General features: G+C 39.8%; 1 protein-coding gene across 1 annotated transcript; it reads right to left on the bottom strand.

Annotated features, from left to right (window-relative positions):
* Window positions 1-4,571: 4,571 nt before the first annotated feature.
* On the bottom strand, window positions 4,572-21,543 carry dgat1b (diacylglycerol O-acyltransferase 1b). The gene is made up of 17 exons (XM_058647256.1): window positions 21,179-21,543; window positions 19,129-19,216; window positions 16,413-16,453; window positions 15,927-16,012; window positions 12,179-12,231; window positions 11,654-11,759; window positions 9,416-9,544; window positions 8,963-9,031; window positions 8,631-8,734; window positions 8,122-8,160; window positions 7,913-7,954; window positions 7,756-7,800; window positions 7,067-7,179; window positions 6,584-6,649; window positions 5,870-5,957; window positions 5,663-5,725; window positions 4,572-5,194 (listed from the first exon to the last, which is right to left on the bottom strand). The coding sequence occupies exons 1-17, from the start codon at window positions 21,418-21,420 to the stop codon at window positions 5,042-5,044; spliced, it is 1,527 nt and encodes a 508-aa protein (XP_058503239.1). The 5' UTR covers window positions 21,421-21,543; the 3' UTR covers window positions 4,572-5,041.
* Between the last annotated feature and the right edge of the window lie 1,102 nt (window positions 21,544-22,645).

Raw genomic sequence — 22,645 nt, 5'->3', positions numbered from 1 at the left:
CTGTGTAAACACACACACACACACACACACAAGAGCGCGTGCCTGATTAAATGTTTTATTCAAATGTACGGTTGAGTCTGTCTCTCTGTGATGTGTCCCTGGACCCAGCGCTCCATCCGTCTTGCAGGATGAGACACTTTTGTGTCTCCTGGTTTCCTGTCTAGAGGATCATCATCACTCACAGGCCCGTCCGTGTTTCTCGGAAAGATCCGGAAGAGCGGACGTCAGGAAGAAGAGTCATGGATCAACCTGTTACTGGAGACGACCAGCACAAAGAGAAGGTGCACGATGAAGACAGGAGTAACAATTAGACAAAATCACACATGGAGTATTACATCCAGAGGTGGAAAGAGTACTGAAATATTCTACTCTAAGTAAAAGTACCACTATTTTGATACGGTTTTACTTAAGTACAAGTAAAAGTACTGGTCTAAGCATTTACTCAAGTTAAAGTAAAAAAAAGTATTTTGTTTAAATTTCACTTTTTTTTAACAAGGTTGGGGTTCTTTCTTGTCTCGTGTAAAAAGGACAAGGGGACACAAATCTCACATGAATTGTTAATTATTAAGGCAAACCTTAAATTAAAGTGCTGACAAAATAAAATATGTAAACACATAATGCATCAGTCAAAATGGGTCAAAGGTCACACTCACTCAGGGACTTTAATTAGCACTAATTCACCTGTCCTCATCATTCACCTGTCCTCGTCGTTGACCTGTCCTCATCTTTCACTTGTCCTTGCCCTTCACTGCCAAAGTTAGCAGTGCATGAATTCTTATTTAGTTCTTTTTAAATTCAGGCCAACATTTAGTTTTTTACTCAGTAACAGATGTGACCTACTCAACTGCAGTGATGTGAGTAAATGTAAATTCATTACTTTATACCTCGATTACATCACATGTCACAACCCTGTTTTAACTTTGAAATAAAACAAAAGATGCAAATAAAACAGTAAAATACAACATATAACATAAATAAACATAAACATATAAATAAATAAAACTTTAGAATGAACTAAAAATGTAAATAAAACACAACACAGGGTGGAATAAAAAGGAGCAAGTTGAAGGCTAGACTAAAAAGATAAGTTTTAAGTCTTCTTTTAAAAATATCTAGTGAACTGGCTTCCCTGATATCTAAGAGGTTGTGTGCTCCAAAGTTTAGAGGCGTGAGTAACAAAGGCAGCATCCCTAATTTTCTTCTTTATCGTTGTGGGTAGGCTGTGTCGACTAATATCAAACAAACATTTTGGCTGGTCCACACAACTTTAATGAGCTTTTTGAGGATTAATGGTTGGGGTTAGAATAAGGTTTAGGGTGCAGATTAGGGTTAGGGGCTAGGGAATGCATTATGTCTATGAGGGTCCTCACAAAGAACGCAATATCAGCATGTGTGTGTGTGTGGGCTCAGCAGGTGAAGTGTGAAACTTTGTTTATGTCAAGAATAGTGTGAATATGGATGATAGATTACAAATGACAGTGGTCTCTGTTCTTTTCACTGCACTCCCCCTGTCCTCTCATGGTTTATTTGTCAGGAATGTGAGGGTGGACGCACTTGACAGTGGTGACCACTTTTCTTTCAGATTTGACGAATCAACTCAACTTTGCACAGATTGTTCCAAATCAGTCTTTGTTAAGATGCACGTGCAAACGTGGCAGACACCACACCGCTTACCCTCCACACCTCTTGGAAACCATTACCCTCCCCTTCAGAGTCTTTATGTTCAGCAGAGTGAGACTTAAGCTCTGCACCTCCTGTCTGTTTATTGACCCCAGAAGAACATTACTGTACTTCAGGTGCATCACATTCTGCTAAGTGATGCTGAGAATGCTGTGTCTGAGATTCGTGCCACTTAACAAAATAAATCACCTGGTTATTTGCACAGTAGGTTAGTGGTGCATGGTTGGGCAGGATCCTCGTCCCTCGCCCTGATTCAGAAGAAGACTCCACTCCCGACAAACTCACAACAAACACCATTCTGGCAGGAAGCCGCGTTGTTCAGTATATCTATAGATATATACCAGGCAACACATATACCAAGCAGTATTATCAGGCAACTGCTTTCATAAAAAGTGACCATAGTGAATTTGTGCCCCAGGACACCAGCTCAGTCAGGGACAAGCGAACAGAAGAGCATTTTACCGGATCCTTAAGATCCGGAGAGACAGCAGGGGTGGATCACTGCTGTAACACAAGCTTGAAGTGCTTAAAGGATGGAGTGATGGGAACCCACAGTCAACGGTTTCCGTTTGTGTAGCGTTGCATGATGTTCATATCAGCATCCCAACCAACTTTTTTACACGTACGTGTAAAGCAGTGTTTCCCAATCCTGGTCCTCAGGGAACACTGCCCTGCATGTTTTAGATGTTGCCCTGCTCCATGTGTCCTTGAGCAAGACGCTTAACCCCATGTTGCAGCGTGTGAATAGGTATGAAAGATGTGTGAATGGCAAAACCATAGTATAAAGCAGCTCGAGTAACGAGTAACAAAGATATCTGCAGTGAACTCTTGACAGCTTGTGACCAGCACATTTATGCAGAAGGTCTTCTTCCCTCTATGGCAGAGGAAACAGATTGAGTCACGTACTGTCTGGAGCTCTTCACCTGGCTCCTGTCAGCCTCTTTAGCATTCCTGGTTTTTGCAATAAACTCTTTAAATATGTCTTGTCTCCTTGTCTTTACGTTAGGTTCAACAAATCGACTTCTTTGTAACAAACCTTTCTTAAAGCCAGACAATAAATGGCCACACGTTTGTGTACGTGAGTGCAAACATGCTCTACGACAGGCCCCAGACATGTTTTACACATTAGTGACACAGATGCTTAAGTCCTTTTTTGGAATAAAATAAAATACTGATAAAACAAGTTAGACCATTTAAAGTGCAAGATAATTCTCTTTAGTATACTGTGTCTGCTGTCACATCTACACTGTGATTCCCACAGACGACTGTTTAACTAAATGTCACACTTGCAGAGCAGGTACACAGACGCCAACGGAGACGTGCTGTTTAATTCACCGTCAGCCTGACGAGATACAGGCTCACAGCGCTGTCAGGATGACAGAACCACGGACACGTAGAAACACACTGTCACATGTAAACATTTGTGACTCGATGCCCTGGATGTCCAGTAGCGGCAGAGTGGTAAATGATGTTTTGTCACTGTTGTTGTTGTTGATTATTCATTCTGGTGGCTACCGTGATAGGGATGAATATCACAAATGAATGATTTAACACGTGGTCTGCTCAATGCTTGACTGAACACTGGACTATCAGAGAGAGAGGGTTAGTCGGGGACATCTATGGAGACAGCAGAGAGACACGGTGAATGGCATTTACGCTATATGTTCATGATCCGCGGCTTTCAGCAGACGCTCCTGTCATAAGTGACACTATTCATGTGATTTCATATGTCATTGAGGAGATAAATAAAGACACATGTTGTTGTTTTAAAAAAAAAAAGTGGAAAAAAACTAATGTATCCCACAAGATGGGCGTGACCTTAGTGTTTTTGACTGGCGCACAAGCCTTGATCCACAATAAGGAAAGAAGCGGTGCGAAGAGTCTGTATGTCTGTGCAAAACCCAGCACAATAAAGACAAAGTCTGTACATGTCTGTGGAAATAACGCACTGCCTGGTGTTGTGGGATGTATATTGTGAGCTGCAGCCAACAGGGACCTGAATTAAATAACAGAAGACTGGCAATTACAGTAATGGCAAGAAGAGTATAGTGCTCATACAGCAGTACACATGATCCGTGATTGGTGGAAAGGAATTCCTTAGTTGGAAGGCGCTGCACTTATTGAGACTTGTGTTGGAAGACGACGGCTGTCGCGTGGTTAAGTTTAACTGACAAGATCATGATTGATGGACTTTTGTCCACCATTCATGCACAGGTGCAAGAATCATTTTCATGGCTCTGTTGTCACTTGTCTTCTCTCTTTTTAGTTGTTTTTCCACAGCTGTGTCATTTGATTGACTTTCCAACAAAGCATGGACGCAAGACATCTGTGTGAAGCTCTGATCCAGGGGTTCCCAAGATCTTTGGAACTATAGGTCTAATGAAATGCAGGTCTACAATGACACCAAAGTTATTGGATGGTTTTTCTGTAGTTCAGTCTGAAACTGTGGAATTTGTTTATGCCCAACATTAAGATGTGATACATGTTATCTTATGATCTGATCTGGGAAGAAAAAAATACTGGGGCCTGGCTAAAAAAAACTGAGAAACAATTCAAATAATAATAAAAAAAAGAATGTACAATTAAGAAGAAGATTTTTAAAGATTTGAACTCTGTGAGTGTTTATTTTCAGACACACATTTGACAGCAATTATACTAGATTATACTAGGATGAGATAAAACATTCATTGAGATTTTGTGCCTGTTTTCTTGATGTAAAAACAAAATCGGTACATAAAATATTATGTGCTGTATACCAGATAATGTAAAAAAAGAAACAAAGAGTAATGATGCTGGTCATTGTCCTAAAATATAACAATAATAATAATAATACACATTGAGACCCAATGAGAACAACATTTAGCTTACAATGAAGCAGAAACACAGAAACATTAAATTCATTATTTATTTACTTTTTAAAATCAGCTACAGTCACCATAGTGCCCACATTGGAAGAGAATAAAAAACATGAATCATTACAAAAACGTCTTCCTTATCCTACATGTTGCTGATTTTGTACCAAACACAATAAATTATCAACACAACATTTTAGTAAGACACTGGAAGAAAAGTCACCTGAGTAAGTCACAGTAAGCTGCATTATTAAAATATCACCGTTCCTTTCCATTCAGTTACTGGACAGAAGTGTTTTAAGATATTTCTATTTTTTATAAGTGATCGGCTCATTCTGACATGTAGAGGACAATATTAATTGACTGCACTACTGTCAACTACTGGCATTTATGTGTTTGTTTGTATGAGTGAAAGGCTGAAGAAAAGTGGGACAAAGTAGGAGGAAGACGGCATAAGTTGTACGGACTTTTGTATGTGTGTGTGTGTGTGTGTGTGTGTGTGTGTGTGTTCATCCCTCGACCTCCGGTCTGTAGTGCAGGACGTAATAATCATGGACATACATCAGGACAGCGAACGGCTGACCGATGATGATGGATATCCAGACTGCAGCGTTGCCGTAGTTACCCCGCAAAAAGCGCCCAACGAACCAGGCTAATGGAAGCTGTTGGGTCGAGTAAAAAAAAAAAGAAAAAGAAAGAAATTGTGATTAAATGAACATACTGGATGACTGTGATTTATTTAATGACTAATCAAATGTGTGTATTTTCTTTCTGATTTCAAATGTCCATCGGTGTTTGACTCAGCACTCATGAGTAATAAACAGGAGGCACTTATATTGTGTCTCACCATAAACCGCATGATCAATCAAACCTAATCTGTAACGCCAGTGAGGTCATTAATGACGTTAATGACAGTGGAGCTCAGGCCAAAACACTGAGAAACTAAAAAAATAGTAATGTCACATTCTTAAATATCCCATAAGGTCATTATCAACATCCTTTTTTACATAATAAATGTCTCTCTACCATATTTGAACCTTTCCAGACATTATGAAAGAATCACTTAGAAAACATACATTACTATTATAATTCTTTTGTAAATGTAACATCAGGTATGTGCCGGGTCTTACCTGGGCCATCATGCCCGTGAAGGCCCAAAGTCTGAACATCCTGAGGGGAACACTCACCAGGTACTGAGACAGACAGACATAGAGGACAGGAAGTAAAGGGACAGTCCGCACAGGAGTGAGCACTGAGAGGTCATGCTAAAAGCTAATATTAGGCAGAGGCTATCGCTGTCCAAGATTTTGTCCAAAATGAATGATCTCAACTCTTACCTCATGGAAAAAAGCCGACAGAAAGAAGACGGCTGATTGGCTGATCATTTTACTGAAGCCTCTCCTCAGCAATGGCTTGTAAAAATGGCTAGAAGACAGGCAGAGCAATGGATTACCGAGTTAATCAGATCAAATCTTTGGGTTTTAAAAACTCACATATATGGTCTGGCTTCTAGAAATTGTTTGAATTTTAAGGTTTAACAGTGTTTTATTGATACTACTTACTATTTACTTTTGTTGTTGATCTTATTTCATCATATACAAATTATGTGTCACTACAATGCATGTGTCACCTGTTAAGACCTTGCATTTGATTTCTTTGAAAGGTGTTGCATAGTTTTTTTTAAATTTTAATTAAATCAAAATAGAATCAAAAGCACAAATGATAGAAAAAACGATCAGACACTGTTTTTTTTATTCTGTCTAATACTGTACTTACAGGGAGTTGATGTAAGAAGTCCCTTTCATTTTATCTATCTTGCTTAAAATGAAATGCCACTGCATTTGCTACATTGGCATCTGTGCATGCGGCTGTGAATACTGTATTTATAACAACCATTCACTCTCTCAAGGCCAGATGAATAGGTCTGCCAAACACATCCGCATGGACTTGTCAATTCTTTCTCCCCGCATCACACCTGCTGCTGTCGCAAAGCGTTCACATCAATAAATTTCATTGCTCGCTCTCAATGTGTTAGTGGGCGAGTAACTCACCGTAGACACCACTTGTGCACAGGGATGTTCCAATTCTGCCAAAAATATGTCACTGTCTCAGCATTCCTAAAAGAGGAGTCAGCAAACACAGTGTTGAGGCATGATGGGATCTAACACAACAGACCTATGGCAGTCATGATTAATGTGAGTGGACATTCAATGGTTTGAAAACTATATTTTCATGTCATGTAATGAATAATAGGAATTATCCTACAGTACAGTAAGTGTTAGAATAAGAATTCACATACACATAGACCGATGTACTCTTTTAATCCGGTACACAGAGCACTGTAAAAGCCAGTAGTAGTAATAAGTTTTAAATTTTACAACCTTTTTGTTTTCATTAAAGCTCAAAAATCCTCCTATACACATGCTTCACAGTACACACAACACAACACAACAACACAGCAAATACAGACTGAGCAACTCTGAGCTGTGCAGACCCCAGACATTCATGAAATCTCAGAAACAACAACAACTTACCACCAGTCGTTGTAAAACTGTCTGTCTCCAAATCGCAGCAATTCAGCAGAGAAGTTCATAGACGAGTGGAAAAAACTGTAGAAAAACATCAACCATAGAAGGTGATTCGGAACCTAAAAAAAGAGTTATTGCAATGAAGCATAAATGTAAACGTATTTAGGAGATGCCTAACTATGAACAAAGGCCTGCTGTAAAACTTAAGCATCTTTTCCTACCCATACCTTAAGTGTACTGTACAATATGAATGACTATGTGCAATATGCAGGAGACAATTCACATTGTGTAAATGATGAGATTCTGACTTTAATATGATAATTTAATTGAACGACGATCCCTAAAGGTGGAGACACACTGCAAGATTCTTTGCCCGACTCTACCCACGATTCTCAGTTGGGCAGAGTTTTTTTTAGCCAATTTGGACGCAATCAGTTAGTGTGTACTGACTTCAGTTCAGTTGTTTTGACAAATCATGTAGTCTGTGAAACCTCATCAGACGCAGTTGTTAAATGTGTGATTCCCAGTCTTTCATTCGTCATAAAAAAATCTGCAGAAACCAGGTCTTGAAAATCGGTAACGACTGTGAAAGTTGTGCGGTGTGTCCCCAGCTTAAAGGGAGAGGCCGAAAGAAGATGCAGAAAAAGAGATGTCGCTGTATATGCTGTTTTTTTTTTGTTTTTTTTTTTACTCACAGCGAGTCGTAACAGTCTCTCAGTCATCCTGGACAGATCCATGTCCTAGACAGGAGGGGAGACCGACAGGTTAACAAATAACACACAGCAGCACTTTTCAGGTGGAAGAACCTCAGCGTGAGCAGCGTGAGCTCCACTGTGATCCTGTCTTTCTCACCTCCAGCGGTTTCATGGAGCTCTGAATGATGGGAACCATCCACTGAAACAAGGGAAGAAGAAGAAGAAGAAGAAGAAAACAACACAACACATTTACTTGTGCATCGTCATCTTCATGGTAGTCAGAGAACAAGTGTTTGCATAAATAAATGTAAATGACTGTTATGTTTAAAATGTAATACAGACTATGAGTACAATATGAGGCTGTACCTGTTGAGTGAGCCCAACCAACATCTGGATGAAAAATAGCTGAGAAGACAGAAAGTAAATGACATTATTCCACTGCAATAAATCGTCACTACTATGAACGTTTGACAGAGAATATGGTTTATGTACCGTACATTATTAAGAGACACCTTGTATGTGTTCAGTCATACTCATTTTAGCATTGCAATGTTTATGTTGCCTCCGTCTGTCCTGACAGAAAACAACTCACTCTCTGTGTGCAGCATGGGAATGTTGCCAGGCAACACTAAGTCTAAACATCACTATACTGAGTGCTGCGTGGAGCTGATAGGCTTAATCAGACATTTGTTGATATTTGAGGATCACATCTGAGGATAAATAAATATCAATTAACCTTGTCATGACCTCTTACGCTTCTAAAAATACACCGATTACATTAACAGGACAAGGGGTTATCGGTCAGACTTGAACATACATTTCTAATAAATGTTGGATGAATGTCTGGCTTATGTCGACGGGAGATTTTTCCTCACCATTTCAAAGAGCCTCCTCAGCAGGAAACTCATGCGGACCGAAGGAGAGCGAGGGAAGTTGAGCTCATAGCACAGAGTCGGAGCGAAGACAAAATAATATATGTCTGCAGGGACAGAGAGGAGGCGAGTGTGAAAATAAACTGTGGCAAAATCAAATGTCATGACCGAAAGAGCTTTCCCCACAGCTGCCTTGTTAACATGAAACAGCAGTTAAATGGTTAATCAAGACTCAGTGTTTCCCTACTACAGTATTTCATGTCAAACTGGCTGCTGCGTAAAAAGGTCCTTTCGGTTCCAGGCGAAAACACACAACAAAAACAACATTGGCGTACCTTTGATACTGAGGTTGCCAGGATAAGACACTGTCTGATCGCCTCGGTTAAAATTCTGTGTACTGGGACCTGTGCAAAACAAAATGTACACGTCAACACATCAGCGTGAAATAATGACACTCACGGTGACGTCTTCAGCAATATTTCATTTTATTTGTCAGGGTACACAAACAGAAACATAATGAACACATCAATACGGTTTAAAGATCAAATCTAAACAGATCCATAACAATGACTGTTTGCCAAACTGGCACCATTTTGTTATTGTGTGCACTGAAAGCTGCCATATCAAGAGTTCACCTTAAGATGTCACTGTAACAGCTTGGAAGAGCCTCTGTGTTAGGGACACTTTTAAAGCATTTACAGAAGCTTACATTTAAGTGTGGAGTGAGTTATCTTGATTCATGTTTTACACTTGTGTCAAACTATGCAGGTTGTGTTTTTGTGACTTACAAGACAGTGACCTGACGAGTTTCTTGGCCTTGACGGTGCTCAACTCTCTGCACCACATGTTGACGTCCTTATAGGAATACAGCTTCAGGAAGAGAATGGTGTAAATACCAAGTGCGAACGAACTGCCAACTGACGAGAGAGAGAGAGAGAGAGAGAGAGAGAGAGAAGAGAAGAGAGAAGAAAATTCATGACAAAGTTGTAATGTGGAGGTAAAATGTAGCGCAAGTACATGCAGACAACTGATACACGGTAAGTCCACAGAGATGAGAGGCACAAATGAGAAGAAGACACACAAATAATACGTCAGGAGAGATAAAGGGAAAGAAAGAGAAAAGAAAATGATGGAAAGCAAGAGAAAAACAACGAGTGGAAGAAAGAAGAAAGTCATTGATCTTAAATAAACAACAAACAAGCTCAGTAAAATAAATTAACTCAGCTCTTAGGGCAGTGAGAGCCAGTTGTTACTTACTGCTTACCACACACCCACAGCTTAACCATATAATCGGTTAAAGTGTAACCCTAAGCATAACCTTACCATAATTCAAACCTTAGCCATAAACTTAACCAGTTCCTCAACCAGCTCTCCAGGGGGACTCCGGATCAAAATGAGCAGTCACAATGTGCTGATGTAAGACGAGGATGATGCTATCATGCTGACCAGAGGATGAAGACACACCGGTGCACACACACACACACACCAGCATATGTTCATGCACACACACACATGCGTGCACACAGGATTAAAAAAATGGCTGCCTACAGGGTGAGGTGGAGGTGAACACACCTGACATCAAACCACAGCAGATCTCAACCATTAACCATCTGTCTCTCTCTGGCTCAACGCAGCTGCCACACAGTTACAGCAGAGAAAAATCCACACACATCAACAGCCAGTTTTCATCCACTCACACGAATCATTACAGATCCCAGGAAGCCACGATAAATGCTTTATTTTCAAACCAAAATGCATCTCTTCTCTGTACCTTGTTCAGAGTGAAAGAGAGTAAAAAAAAAAAGTGGGTCCACTGCCAGAAAAGCCAGGATCAGGTCCACAAGATAACATGATTCCTTCTGCATGTACCTCAGGTGCCAAGCTGAACCATCACACCTGCTCTGTGCAAATTGGATCATTAACAAATTTGGATTTTAAGATATGAACTTGGTAACCTTAAAAGGAGATTGGCACTGACCACCAATTTCTCATTCATTACTGAGAGACACGTATTACCGGCATACATTTAAAAAAAAGAGAGAAGATTTTAAGTGTAGTGTCCATATGCACGACCAAAGATTAATTTCTTTCATATTCCGTCACTATAATGTCTCTCTACTGTGTGAGGCAACGACTGGAGACCGGTGTGATAAGCGGGAGTGCTACACACGTACTTGCAAAACACGCTCCTTGCACCAGACTTTAGCACATGGAAAACTTCAAAGGCAGTGGAAATAATGAAATCATGGCAGTGGAGAACAGTTCATCTTCATCACTGCGGTGTTCTTCAAAAGAAATCTGACAGATTCTAAAATGAAACATCATATCAGATCCTTCGTGTACCATGTCTGAATTCTGGTTATGTAAGCAGTATCTGGTAAATGCAGTAGCTCCTATCAGACACACACACACACACACACACACACGTGCCCTCTGTAATTGCCCTTCCTGTGTGAACAGCAGCACACTGTGGAAAACAGACAGACAGATGGACCAAATCCTTTACTCCTTCACCTCCCAGTGAGAGAACAGATGAGAGGAGAGGATGCGTAGCCTCAGAATTTTACTCTTCAGGCTTTAGTTGGGACGGCTTTAACTAAAACGACGGTGAGTTTTAGGTGTGATTTGGCAAAAGTTTTATTGCTAATTTAGTCCAAGAGTATATTTTTATCTCCTCCCCTCTCCTGTCCTCTCGTCTCCTCTCCTCTCCTCTGTCCCGCCAGCTGGAAATAATCCATTCATGACCAACTGGTCCACTCTGTTTAAGACATGCCCTTTCCTGCACTCACCGGTCAACTGTTTCTCTAAAGGGCAAGGGTGTGAATGTCTTTTATTTTCATTATTATCACATCGTATTGTGGTTTTTCCACACACACGTTTACACTGTTCACCACCAGGGAACACGTAATGATTTGCGCTGCAGAGTGGGTGCCACTGTTTCCCTCACTGTGTCAATTATGCAAAGTTGTTTGTAGCGAGTATTCAGAGAAGAGATGGCATTTTCATAACAGTGAGAAACATTTTACCTGGGGTCATGGAGGGAACAAACAGGACCACTGCAGCAGGGAATGTTAGCAGGATTGACAGGTTAATGCAGTGAACCAGAAATCCCACATGTTCACTGAATGAACTCTGAGTGGAGAGAGACACAGAAACAAACAAAGGCACAGTGATAATACTTTATATTATCATTTAGGTTTAGTTTATTCCAAGAAAAAAACAAAACAACAACAACGTTTGAGCATTTGTTTACCCAGTGGAGTGAAAACTAAACTACATTTTGAGTTATGGTGGCCTAGTTTTAAAAGGCTCATACAGTAATGTTTCATGCATGCCAAACAGACAGAGTGCATAAATGAGTTTGTTCTAAAAGCCGTCATTGAAACTAATTTTCCTATTTAACGTATGTGGATGCAGTTGGGGAAGGTCAGTGTTAGTTTAAGAGAGCAGTTTTAGAGAAACAATCCCTCCTGAGTGTTGGGAAACTGTGATGAATTGTAACAGTTAAACCACAGTGCTCTGACGGTGCAAGGCCGGGTTACAACACTCACCATCGACAGCTGCCTTTCTGTGTAGAGAGCCACCACCACGAACACATTGGACACTGTCAAAGCACAATGAGAGAGAGAGAGAGAGAGAGAGGGTCGTGTCAGTTTATCTAAAAATAGACTAGATTGTGCTGATTCTCCCTCACATGTATGACCCTGAAACACAGGTCTAAAATTCTCATCATGAAATTAAAATGAAACACAAGACAGGTCACATTGCTGTCAGGAAATGTTACAGCTGAAACAGGAGTTGTGATGTAGGAGTCGACTATAAATGTCCTGAGACAAAAATGTTGTTGTGAGGGTTTTTTTCTTCAAACAACTGCTCTATGCTTTCTCCTCATGATTTTACACGACACTGTGAAATGAGACATTACCCTTCAAACACTTTTACGGTAACAAGATCAAATTGATCTTAACCCTTAGGACACAGAGCCTTTTGGCTGCTTTTTTCCATTATGATGTTTAAACTTATAGTCTATACAGAGGGTATAAGAATGCACAACATAGTGTCTTATATTCTTTTTTTTTAGGACAACCTAGGCAATCAGATGAAAAAAGAATAATAACATACTATTCCCCAACTATATAAACACACCTGAGCAAAAAGTACTCAAAATGTTTCAAATCGGATGGAATTTGTGAAATTTAGCTACATTTTTATGAACAAAAATAAAAGAAAAACGGCCTATTTTATGTGACTTCTGCACAATTATTGCTAATTTATATCACTACTAATAAAAAAACTACTAACTAACTGTGATATAAAATTAATTATAACTTTGACTCAACAACACATAAGAAGACAAAAAAACCACATTTTTTAAAGCCTCAATATGTCACCTATAAACACACACCCACAGAATGTCCATATAAGGAGTTTATTTTTATTTCATATTTACCATTACCACAGATCCTTGCCGCAGGTGCACTATGGTTAACAAACCCCATGGTCAAACTATTTGAGTTATTATTGTAGCAATATGTTGTATTTGTATGAATTACTGTTTTAATCTTTAGTCTTTAATCTGACATAAACACATAAACACATAAACACTGCTGTTCAACATGAATCAACTTGTTTATTCATGAACAGGAAGAACTGGTGTTGCCTTTTCACCCAGAGCAAACTTGCATTGTATCCAACAGCTACAATAAGCACATTGCAGAAAAGCGAGGGCATGTACTGCTGCTTTCAGGTTGAATTTCACCAGTGAATGGACCACTGGCATACAAATAGCTCATTACCCTGACTACTAGACTAGACTGAGCCACACTGATGGCAACATAATTGCAACAATTGTTCCATTTTGAGACACTAATCAGAGCATTAGCATGTCAATCCGTCTAATCCAGAGTAAACAGATGTGTAACCTGTCGTTACGACGTTTTGATTAGCGCAAATCACCCTGACATCAGAGCAAATACCCATCAGCACTCCCCATTTGAATTTCTTAAACGGTTCAGTCACATGCTTGTTTTTCACTTCATGAAACACAGAAGAGAAACGGAGGGTCTAAGACAGAACAAATGCAATAGAGGCAGAACTATTTTTCCCGAGACAATAACGAAGGGCTCTGCACTGAACAAGCTGATCGTGCAATGACTTACAGTTAGAATGAACAGGCATTATTTCTGCAATGATGTTACTCGTAGGAGTCCATGTGTAAATGTCTCACATCAATTCTTCCAGGTGGCTTAGACATATGAACAAAAATAACACATATGAAATAATTATAATCCAACTTCTAAACACAGTGGCACTGATTGAACATAATTTGTCCAAAAAGCAAAATCACTGCCTTCTCTGCTGTCAGACTTCTTCACAGAGTTTCACAGCATGCTACTGCTAATGTGTGTGTGTGTGTGTGTGTTTCTAATCTCTTTTGGAAAAAAGGCCTGTTCAGCTTCTTTGACAAACAGCAACTATTGTACCCGCTCATGCATCAAACTGAGAAAAACGGCACCATTTAACACCTGTTCAATGCACATTTGAGTTTTTCCACTAGACATCTGCAGAGTGGCTTTTGGCAGCAGATTTGAAAGCGACACATTTCTTTGAGGTAGTGAAATTCTGAAATTAATTGACCTTAATGGTCATTAACTGGTCTTTCAAAACTTAATCGACTTCATAGTTATGTGGTGACTGAGTATGACTTCACACCTGACGTAAAAAAAAAAAAAATAGTCTCCACATGCATCTCCAGTGACCACTTGTGATCAGATCTCACAATTATTTCAAGAATGTGTTGTTGTTTTTAGCCACAGCGACTGTAACAGATTGGTCTGTTCTCACTGTCTTGGTTTCTTTGTGTGAATGAGAGAGAGAGGGAGAAAGAAAGAATAAAAAGGAGGGAGGGCTGAGAAAATCAATAAATGTGCAACGCTCCATTTTATGATACACTCTTTTGATATAGTAAAGAAATAAAATTAAAATCTATACCTGACAATCAATGTTAACATTGTAGCAGGCTACCAAAAAAAAAATGTAATCAATCAATATCGCCCATGGGGAAACTCTGAGGAAATATTTACGATTCATTATGGAACTGCTGTGAGGCAGAGGACGTCAGCTGAGTTTACGGTCCTTAAGTGTGTATCAGGAAACATTTACGATCACACTTAAAGAAATGTGATAACACCAGTTCCAGATCATTTGTGTCCTGATCAGATCAGATCTCAGTGTACATGGAGCTGTGCATGTGATCAGATCACGTTAATGTCATACAGCAGGTATAGAGTGGCCTCACTGTCCACGCAGCTGTTAACATGACTTTTACCCAACTGTCCTTTACCTTAACTCGTCCAGCCCTCAGTCTCTTTGCTCTTGCCCTGTGTCCATGTAGCACTTAACATCGCTGCACTTTCTCTGTTGCTGCTTTCTCACCCTCTCTTTAACCCTCCCTACACACAACCTCCCGCTTTGTTTTCTCTTCCATAATTCTTCCTCTACATGCCCCCCGACCCACCCACCACCACCAACTCTCTCTTCTTTTATCTCACCACCTTCCTCCCTCCCTCCCTCCCTCCCTCCCTCTGCAGTACAGCACCAGTGTGCAGTATATAGGGCAGGTGATTGTCCCTCCAGAGACACTGAGCTGCACCACTGCAGACTTTCACTGCAATATATACCATAAAAATAAACGAGAGAACTTTGAATATAGGATGCACCCCCGGGTGTCTTCAAGCAAGGCACAGCTTGAAATAAGGCAGATCGCACCACTTTCGTCGTACAATGGGGAACAAATGGAACATCACTTGAAATGGTTCAATGTTATTGTTTATGGCTACTGTCTATACACGGCCAGTCAGTTCCACAAATCTACCTCGGACTCCCACGTCATCATTTATTGAAGCTATTATGATGGGGCGTTTTACACACAATCTAAAAACAATATAATCCAATCATTATTCATACTAATAATATATTCAACTTTCACAAGAAAAGTCTACCATCTAGTGTGCTCTTCTGTGTATCTGGTCTGTATATATTTAGTGCTTTTCTAGGCTCAATGACCAGTCAAAGCGCTTTGCACGACAGTTTTGCCATTCACATGCAAATTCATAGAGCGTATCTCCATGCGGCGCTATTTTCTATCACATATCATTAAGACATGGCCCACGCAGGGAGCAATTTGGACGAGAAGAGATGGGGATCAATCCACCAACCTTCTGGTTAGAGTCACTTACGTGTGATGTAATGTCTGTTTTCCATAGTGTTGACTGTTTCTTTTTAAAAGAGTTTACTTACCAATCACAAGGCACACTGCTGGCCAGCTGTATGGATCCTTCAGAAATAAGGAAACCACTTGAATGGGGTCGACCAGCACACCATACCTGACAAACAGACGCCAAATTAAAAAGGAGAAATATAAATTAAGAAATTAAGAATTATCATAGCAGGAGAGAGCACAGATGTCTAATAACAATAAGAATGGCTCAGCGCCATTAAGTGGCCCAGTAAGCTTCTTCAATGAGCCTCAGTGAAAATCATGCAGATGTTGTTGTTGTTGTACTGATTACACCAGTGCTTTTCCTGCTGCGGCATTAAAAAGCTGCTGTGAATGAACTCAATAAGCTTCTCAAAAATGAGTAAAAAAAAAAACTCATTGTTGGCATATTTCAGATGACACACTAAATATCAGCATTACAGATGCCTCTTAAAATACACGGTAATAATTAATGTGGAGAGGTCGAGAATGAATGAAAACGAACATGCTTTTCAAAATGTACTCACCTCAGAAGGTTTTCTAAGAAGAGGCGAGCGTTACTCAGCACCTGTAATAAAATACAAAAATTACACGAGATATATAAAAGAGATAAAACTATCCACGCCTACAACAATGCTCCCTATTCTGGTCTATGTTTTCGTTATCATTGCTGTGGTCATTTCTTCCCTCTTAAATGAATAAAGTTGTCCTTCCATATCAACCCTGTCCTCCTCCATGCTTTTCTCTCACCTTTTGTTCCTTTTTCCTGCTGTCTCTTTTGCCTCCTCACCCCATTTCTCCCCATCTTTATCCTCCTCCTCCCACCATTCTTTTTTTTTAATCTCTCCTCCTCACTCTCCTTCTTTCCAAATGGATTGTAATATCTCATTACCCAGCACAAAGGCTCTATGCACGGGCCTGGGAGAAAAGTTCAGTGAGAATGAAGGAAAGCCTCCTGCGTTGAAAACAGAAGTCTGCTTTCATAGATGATTTCTGGATTAACAAAAGGCTTTGTTAGCCTCCTCTCTTATACTTCAGGCACAGGGGGGGAGAGAGTTGCACAAGTTGTTGAGTTTAATATACAGTAAACACGTTGTAAAACTTTTACTCAAGAGTAAAATGACAAAGTATACTATGGCAAATGTACAACCTCTAAGCACAGCAGACTGTTTGAGGTCATTTTGCCCAGCAGAGAGTGCTGGGTGACCTGTGGACAGCACTACTGACCTATTGATCAGTTGGTGGTTGTTATGTTATATTGAGGACAACAGTGACCAAAGCCATTTTGTGTGATGCAGTGGAGGTACCACATAAGACAAGGAGCAAGGATTTAAAGAAAATATAGATTTTGTGTGTTTTGACATGGAGTATTACTTTTGGTGGCTCTGTCTGTCGGTCTGTCTGTGTTTCCGCACTTGCATGCAATAATGAGCAACAGAGGCCCAGGAATTTTGACCCTGACATGGATTTGAACAAGCAACCTTCTGATCTGGAGTCAGGGACCCTACTGTTGCACCACAGAGTCTGTTACACAAGTAGGCCGACAGAGGCTTGTTGTGTGAATGGGGTGAAGTCTGCCATCTCTGATTGCCTTGTTCCCTGATGCACATGGGTAAAGAAGGGGTGAGCAGAATTCTTCAGTGTTACAATATTTTACAGTTTTCAGTCACATGACTCCCGCTGGACCTGGAGGGCAAAAAACCAAACCAAACCAGTCCTTTCACCGCTCTCGCATTCGTATTCCAAATACTTAAAACAACAGACCGTCTGCCTCAGCTCTACCTCGACGATGTGACAATGGATTTTATCTACGTATCGACATACTGTATATCACAGCATGCCAGCAAACCATCTGAAGAAAGGCTGTTACTATGGGGTGCCTGTCCTGTATTATGAGGACAGCCTGGAGTGCAAATCTGGAATCTGTAAAAGACACTACAAGCGCAAGAAGTCATAAGTTTGATACAACTCATTCAAGAATGTCAAGTTGGAATTGCAATGACTGCCTGAGGGGAATGTCTAAAAAAAAACAAAAACTAAACAAAGTAGAAACCTGAAATGTTTTATTCAACACAGGGGACTCAGTGTTTCCCACATTATACAGTACCTAAGTACCTACTATTTACAGTTCTGTTCACAAATTTTAATACATGTCATGACATGAGCAAATTTGTGCATAATATTCATGACCATGTTCGCTGCCATTTCTGTAACCCCTGACTTTATTTCCAAGAGATATGTTCGATAACTTCATCACAATTGTTTTATGCAAGTGTTATTTCAATCTCCATGTGCTGCTCAAATCTCTCCATGTCTTTCTTGCCTTTCCTCTTCTTGTTGCCTGGAGTGTGTGAGAATAAGGAGGAAATCCAGTCTAGAGACTATGGGTCATCAGCCATGACAAAAATAAAAGGTTATCATTGCTAAGATCTGCTATGTAATCTGTGCGGAGTGATTGTTTTTAAATATTACTATTATGTTTATTAAATTTGGACAGTGCACGTTATACTGAACAAATCACCACTGACAGTATCACTGCACATAAATGCACTTGCCTTTGATAAAATGATCGCTGCAAAGACGTGTGTACTTCGATGGTCACCATTCCTGTGTTCCTTCCCCAGGGACAGAGGCTCGTCTAATGGCATTAATAAACAATCTTCTTCTCTCTAAATTTTCTTTTCCTACATGAATCCTGTAAACGCACAACCCAGGCTCGTCTCCTCGTTGATTAGTGCACCCGATGGAGCAACAACTGCCCGGTATTTTGATAAAAAACACAGGAGTGTCAATGAAGCCGTTTTTTGCCCTCCAGTAGGCGGTCCCAAAGGAGCGTGATGTCACATGAAAACGACCAATTCTAGTGGATGTGCTCAGTAATCAAACCTCCTCCCGCATAATCTAAAAAACGTGATTTTTTTTTACATCTGAACTAACCTGCTGAACACGGTTCACTGAAATGTCTGTGCTGCTGCAGTGAAACTCATAATGTTGCAATCATATTACAAGGAAGTACTGTACATGCAAATCTTGTGTCCTAAACACTTGTATACATCACATTACCAGTTCACATTACGGCATAAGAGAGTTTTTTTAATGCTGTTTGCATAAGTCACACAGGGTTTTACCAAGCTGGAGAGCCAAAACACTGAATGTTTTGTTTTTCTTGCAGAATTATCACATTTCTGTACACAGTGTGTGATTTTGTATTTGTGTTTCTTTGTGTGTGCACTCATATCTTACCAGCATCACCACACACCAATTGAGGATTCCTCTGTAGTTACTGTATCCACTGGCTGAACTCAGCAGGGACTCCTGTGATTTGTGACAGCTACAGAAATAGATACAATCATTGATCATTCAAGAGAAATATGACTATTAATAATGCTTATGTAGAGTTTTGTTTTGACACATGGAAAATAATGACTGCACATCAAAGGGTAATATGAAGAAAATTAATGCATTGTTGGTTAGTGGACCTACACTGATATTGGTGTTAACTGTCAGTTATAGTTAGGACAGAAAAACAAGGGAGTCGCAAATTAGGTTCAGCTGTGAAGCATTTTTATTTTCAGTTTTGATCAATGACGGGCCAACTAACTCTGACTACTTTATATGACATATTACTGTGTTTTAGTGCTTAATTTCACATAACAAGACATGTATTTGTAAAGCTGTGTTGTTTGAGGATTTTATCTCTCCATCCAAAATTGATAGCGTGAAAAGAAGAGAGTGGGTAGCAAATATTGTTTTTGCAAGGCCACATTAAGCCCATGGGCCAGGTTTTGATAATCACTGACCTTCATTGACATACATCTATTAGCAAATGACAGTGATGTCCCTTGGCAGCAGTGTTGATTCTAGACTGCTGTCAGAGATGTCCACTGGTCACTCACTGCCACACGTTAAGTTACTGTGAGGACTATACGCTACAACAGGCACCAATAAATGTCTAAAATTAAAGCCATATAATATAATACCATCCTTTATGAATCATTATGAACAGGTCTAGCTGTGTCTCAGTATGATCTTTTATTATTTAAACATAACTTTTTGTTTTTAAATGACAGAACATGTTCCTGACGTAGGTATGGAATGCTAGTGTGGTTGAAATGTAAAGACTGCAGATCTGTTTGTAACAATGATTCAAACAAGCCTAATTATTGTTAGTCTGTTAAAACAACTAAAACAAACACAAAAAAAAAACTTTAACAGATATTGATAAGACACCTGCTGTAAGTCTGTATGAAATTGTTTTAGTAGTAGTATGTAAAGGCACATGTATTGTTATCCTGGGGCAAATGTTTGACTATGCTTATCTTGTATTTACCATTTATTGACTAGTTTTAAAGGGATAGTTCACGATTACATGAACTATCCTGGGTGGGACTCAGTCACTTGTGGTATCATAACCTAAACCTCATATAATCACCCTTTTTCTGATCAATACCTTAATAGAGCAATAAGCTCTAGGTGCTGTTGAGGATACTGGATACTGTTTTACTTTTACTGTTCTTCTTTCCTTTTCCTAACCTGTCAAGGAACTACAGTGACCCAGTGTGTAAACACACTTCAACAACTCCCTCCACTCACTGCCATGTCATCCTTCTCTTTCCTTGGTTTGGGCGTCAGGTTTGTGTGAACATAAATGTGCACAATAAACTTCAGCTGCAAAACGTGACAAGCACATTTTGTTTGAGCTGCTATAGAAAAACGGAATTGCAAAGCAAATACATTTTTAAAATGATGATACACTTAGGAAAACAGCCTACTCAACTTTAATAAAACACTTTAAACACTTTATGTTACAGACTGGACCTTTAACTTTAGCACCTGTTTCAAGTCCACCCCTTTTCTCAGTTAACTGTATGGACTGTCTGCTGTCTGACAACAATGACACCTTTTTAAAGTGACATAAAAGATTTATTTGACTTTATATATATTTTTTGTCCTTATTATTACATAGATGTAGCCGAAAAGTGGACTTTTTTGCACCTGTGATTTCTCCATGTGCCCGAACTGGTATTTCAGGTCAATATCTTGTAAGATAGTCACAGAGATCATGTCCTGAAGTTGTAGTTATTTTGCCAACAGTGAATGAACGTCACCAACATATCTCTGTGGTGCGCGGACCACCCGTTTCCACCCGGAAACAGCACCAGCTGCGTCAAACTGATGTAAGATTAAAGTCATGAAACACTAGCTGTTAGTGCTATTAACTTTTTGCTAACAAAAACAACAAACTTAACTTTTCCCCCACAAACTAAAAACTTGTGAGAGTTTGGAGACTGACCTCAGACGGTCACTTATGTCATTCCTGCGTTGCTTTTTCTCACTCTTTGAAGTCTCCAGTGAATGGTCGCGTTTTTTCTTCAGCCCATTAGTGTCACTGTTGCTAACTCCAGCGGGACTGGAGCTGTGACACTCCGCCGCAGAGCTCCCGTTCACCGCCTGCGCTGTCACTCCTCTCCCCGCCGCAAATTTCGTCCTTCTCCGGCGTGTCCGACCGGCGTCGACCGCGTTCGAGTCACCCATGATGACAGAGGAAAGAAATAAAAACCCGGCAACGAATGTGTAAATATGACTTTAACCGTATGTTTCGGGTGGTTGCATTGCCAGGTGCTACTGTGGCTTACGACCCTGTTAGCAGCAGCGCTGACTGAGAGACAGGGAAGTGAAGGAGCTGCTCAACAATAACAGCCCGCCCAGGGTTCAGATTTCTGGATGGAAGGAGTGTCTCTACCAAGTGCCACATGTTGAACAACAGTTGTGTTGGTGAGTCATCCGAACTTACACATACATAGAATACAAGGGGTTGTGCATTTGTTATCGTGTCCTTTAGCAAATAATTAACGTTAAATGAACGTTCAAGCCAATAAAAACCTATGTCAAAGTTTTTCAAAACTATTAGATGTAGAATGTAAGTGGAAAAAACTAACACACATAGATATGTGTTATGTTGTCAAAGATATTACAGGGATATTGGAGGTGTGTGTGATTGTGCTGTCCTCCCACTACTCTCAGAGCAATAAGGCACAATATAAATGCTCCAGAACAAACATTTTTACCGTGGCCCTGATGATCAATGCACCATAACTTTTCGGAAAATACTTAAAAAACACTACATTATTACATTACAATTTAAATATAGACTAAAGGGTAGGGACCTGCTACACTGAATTCTGGTTTACAGTATGATAGTAGCCATAAATGTCCTGAACACAACGTGTCAGTACTGGTCAGAACTTATGGAAAATGTAGTTTATCATTGTTCAATTAAAATGTGCAGATATGGGACATTTAATTTGAAAGTTCTCCAAAAGTGTACATTAAAAATGTCTGATTTACAGTATGCTAGTAGTCATACTGTAGATGTTCTGAACACAACCTAGTCAGTCTTGTCCAGAGCTTATGGGAAATGTAGTTATTATTACATCTCATGGTAAGTGATATGATAATATAATGATAATTTAGGTGAATTAAAATGTGCCTATATGGGACATTTAACTTTAAATTTCTCAAAAAAATGTACAGTAAATATCTCTGATTTAAGGTAGTCATATAGGGCCGAAAAATATTACATATGGAAAATCTCAAAGTTGGTAATTGTGTTGAATTAAAAAGTGTGAATATGCGACTGTCAACTTGAAATTTCTCTAAAACTGCGCAGTAAAAAATGTCTGAAATCCAGTCCACTAGAAATGTGCTGAACACATTTTCTCTCTATGCAGTTGTGCAAAGTCCAGTTATGATGTCTCTG

The sequence above is a fragment of the Solea solea genome, chromosome 13 (genome assembly GCF_958295425.1).
Source record: "Solea solea chromosome 13, fSolSol10.1, whole genome shotgun sequence".
In the NCBI taxonomy this organism is placed as follows: domain Eukaryota; kingdom Metazoa; phylum Chordata; class Actinopteri; order Pleuronectiformes; family Soleidae; genus Solea; species Solea solea.
This window is presented reverse-complemented; position numbering and strand designations above follow the sequence as displayed.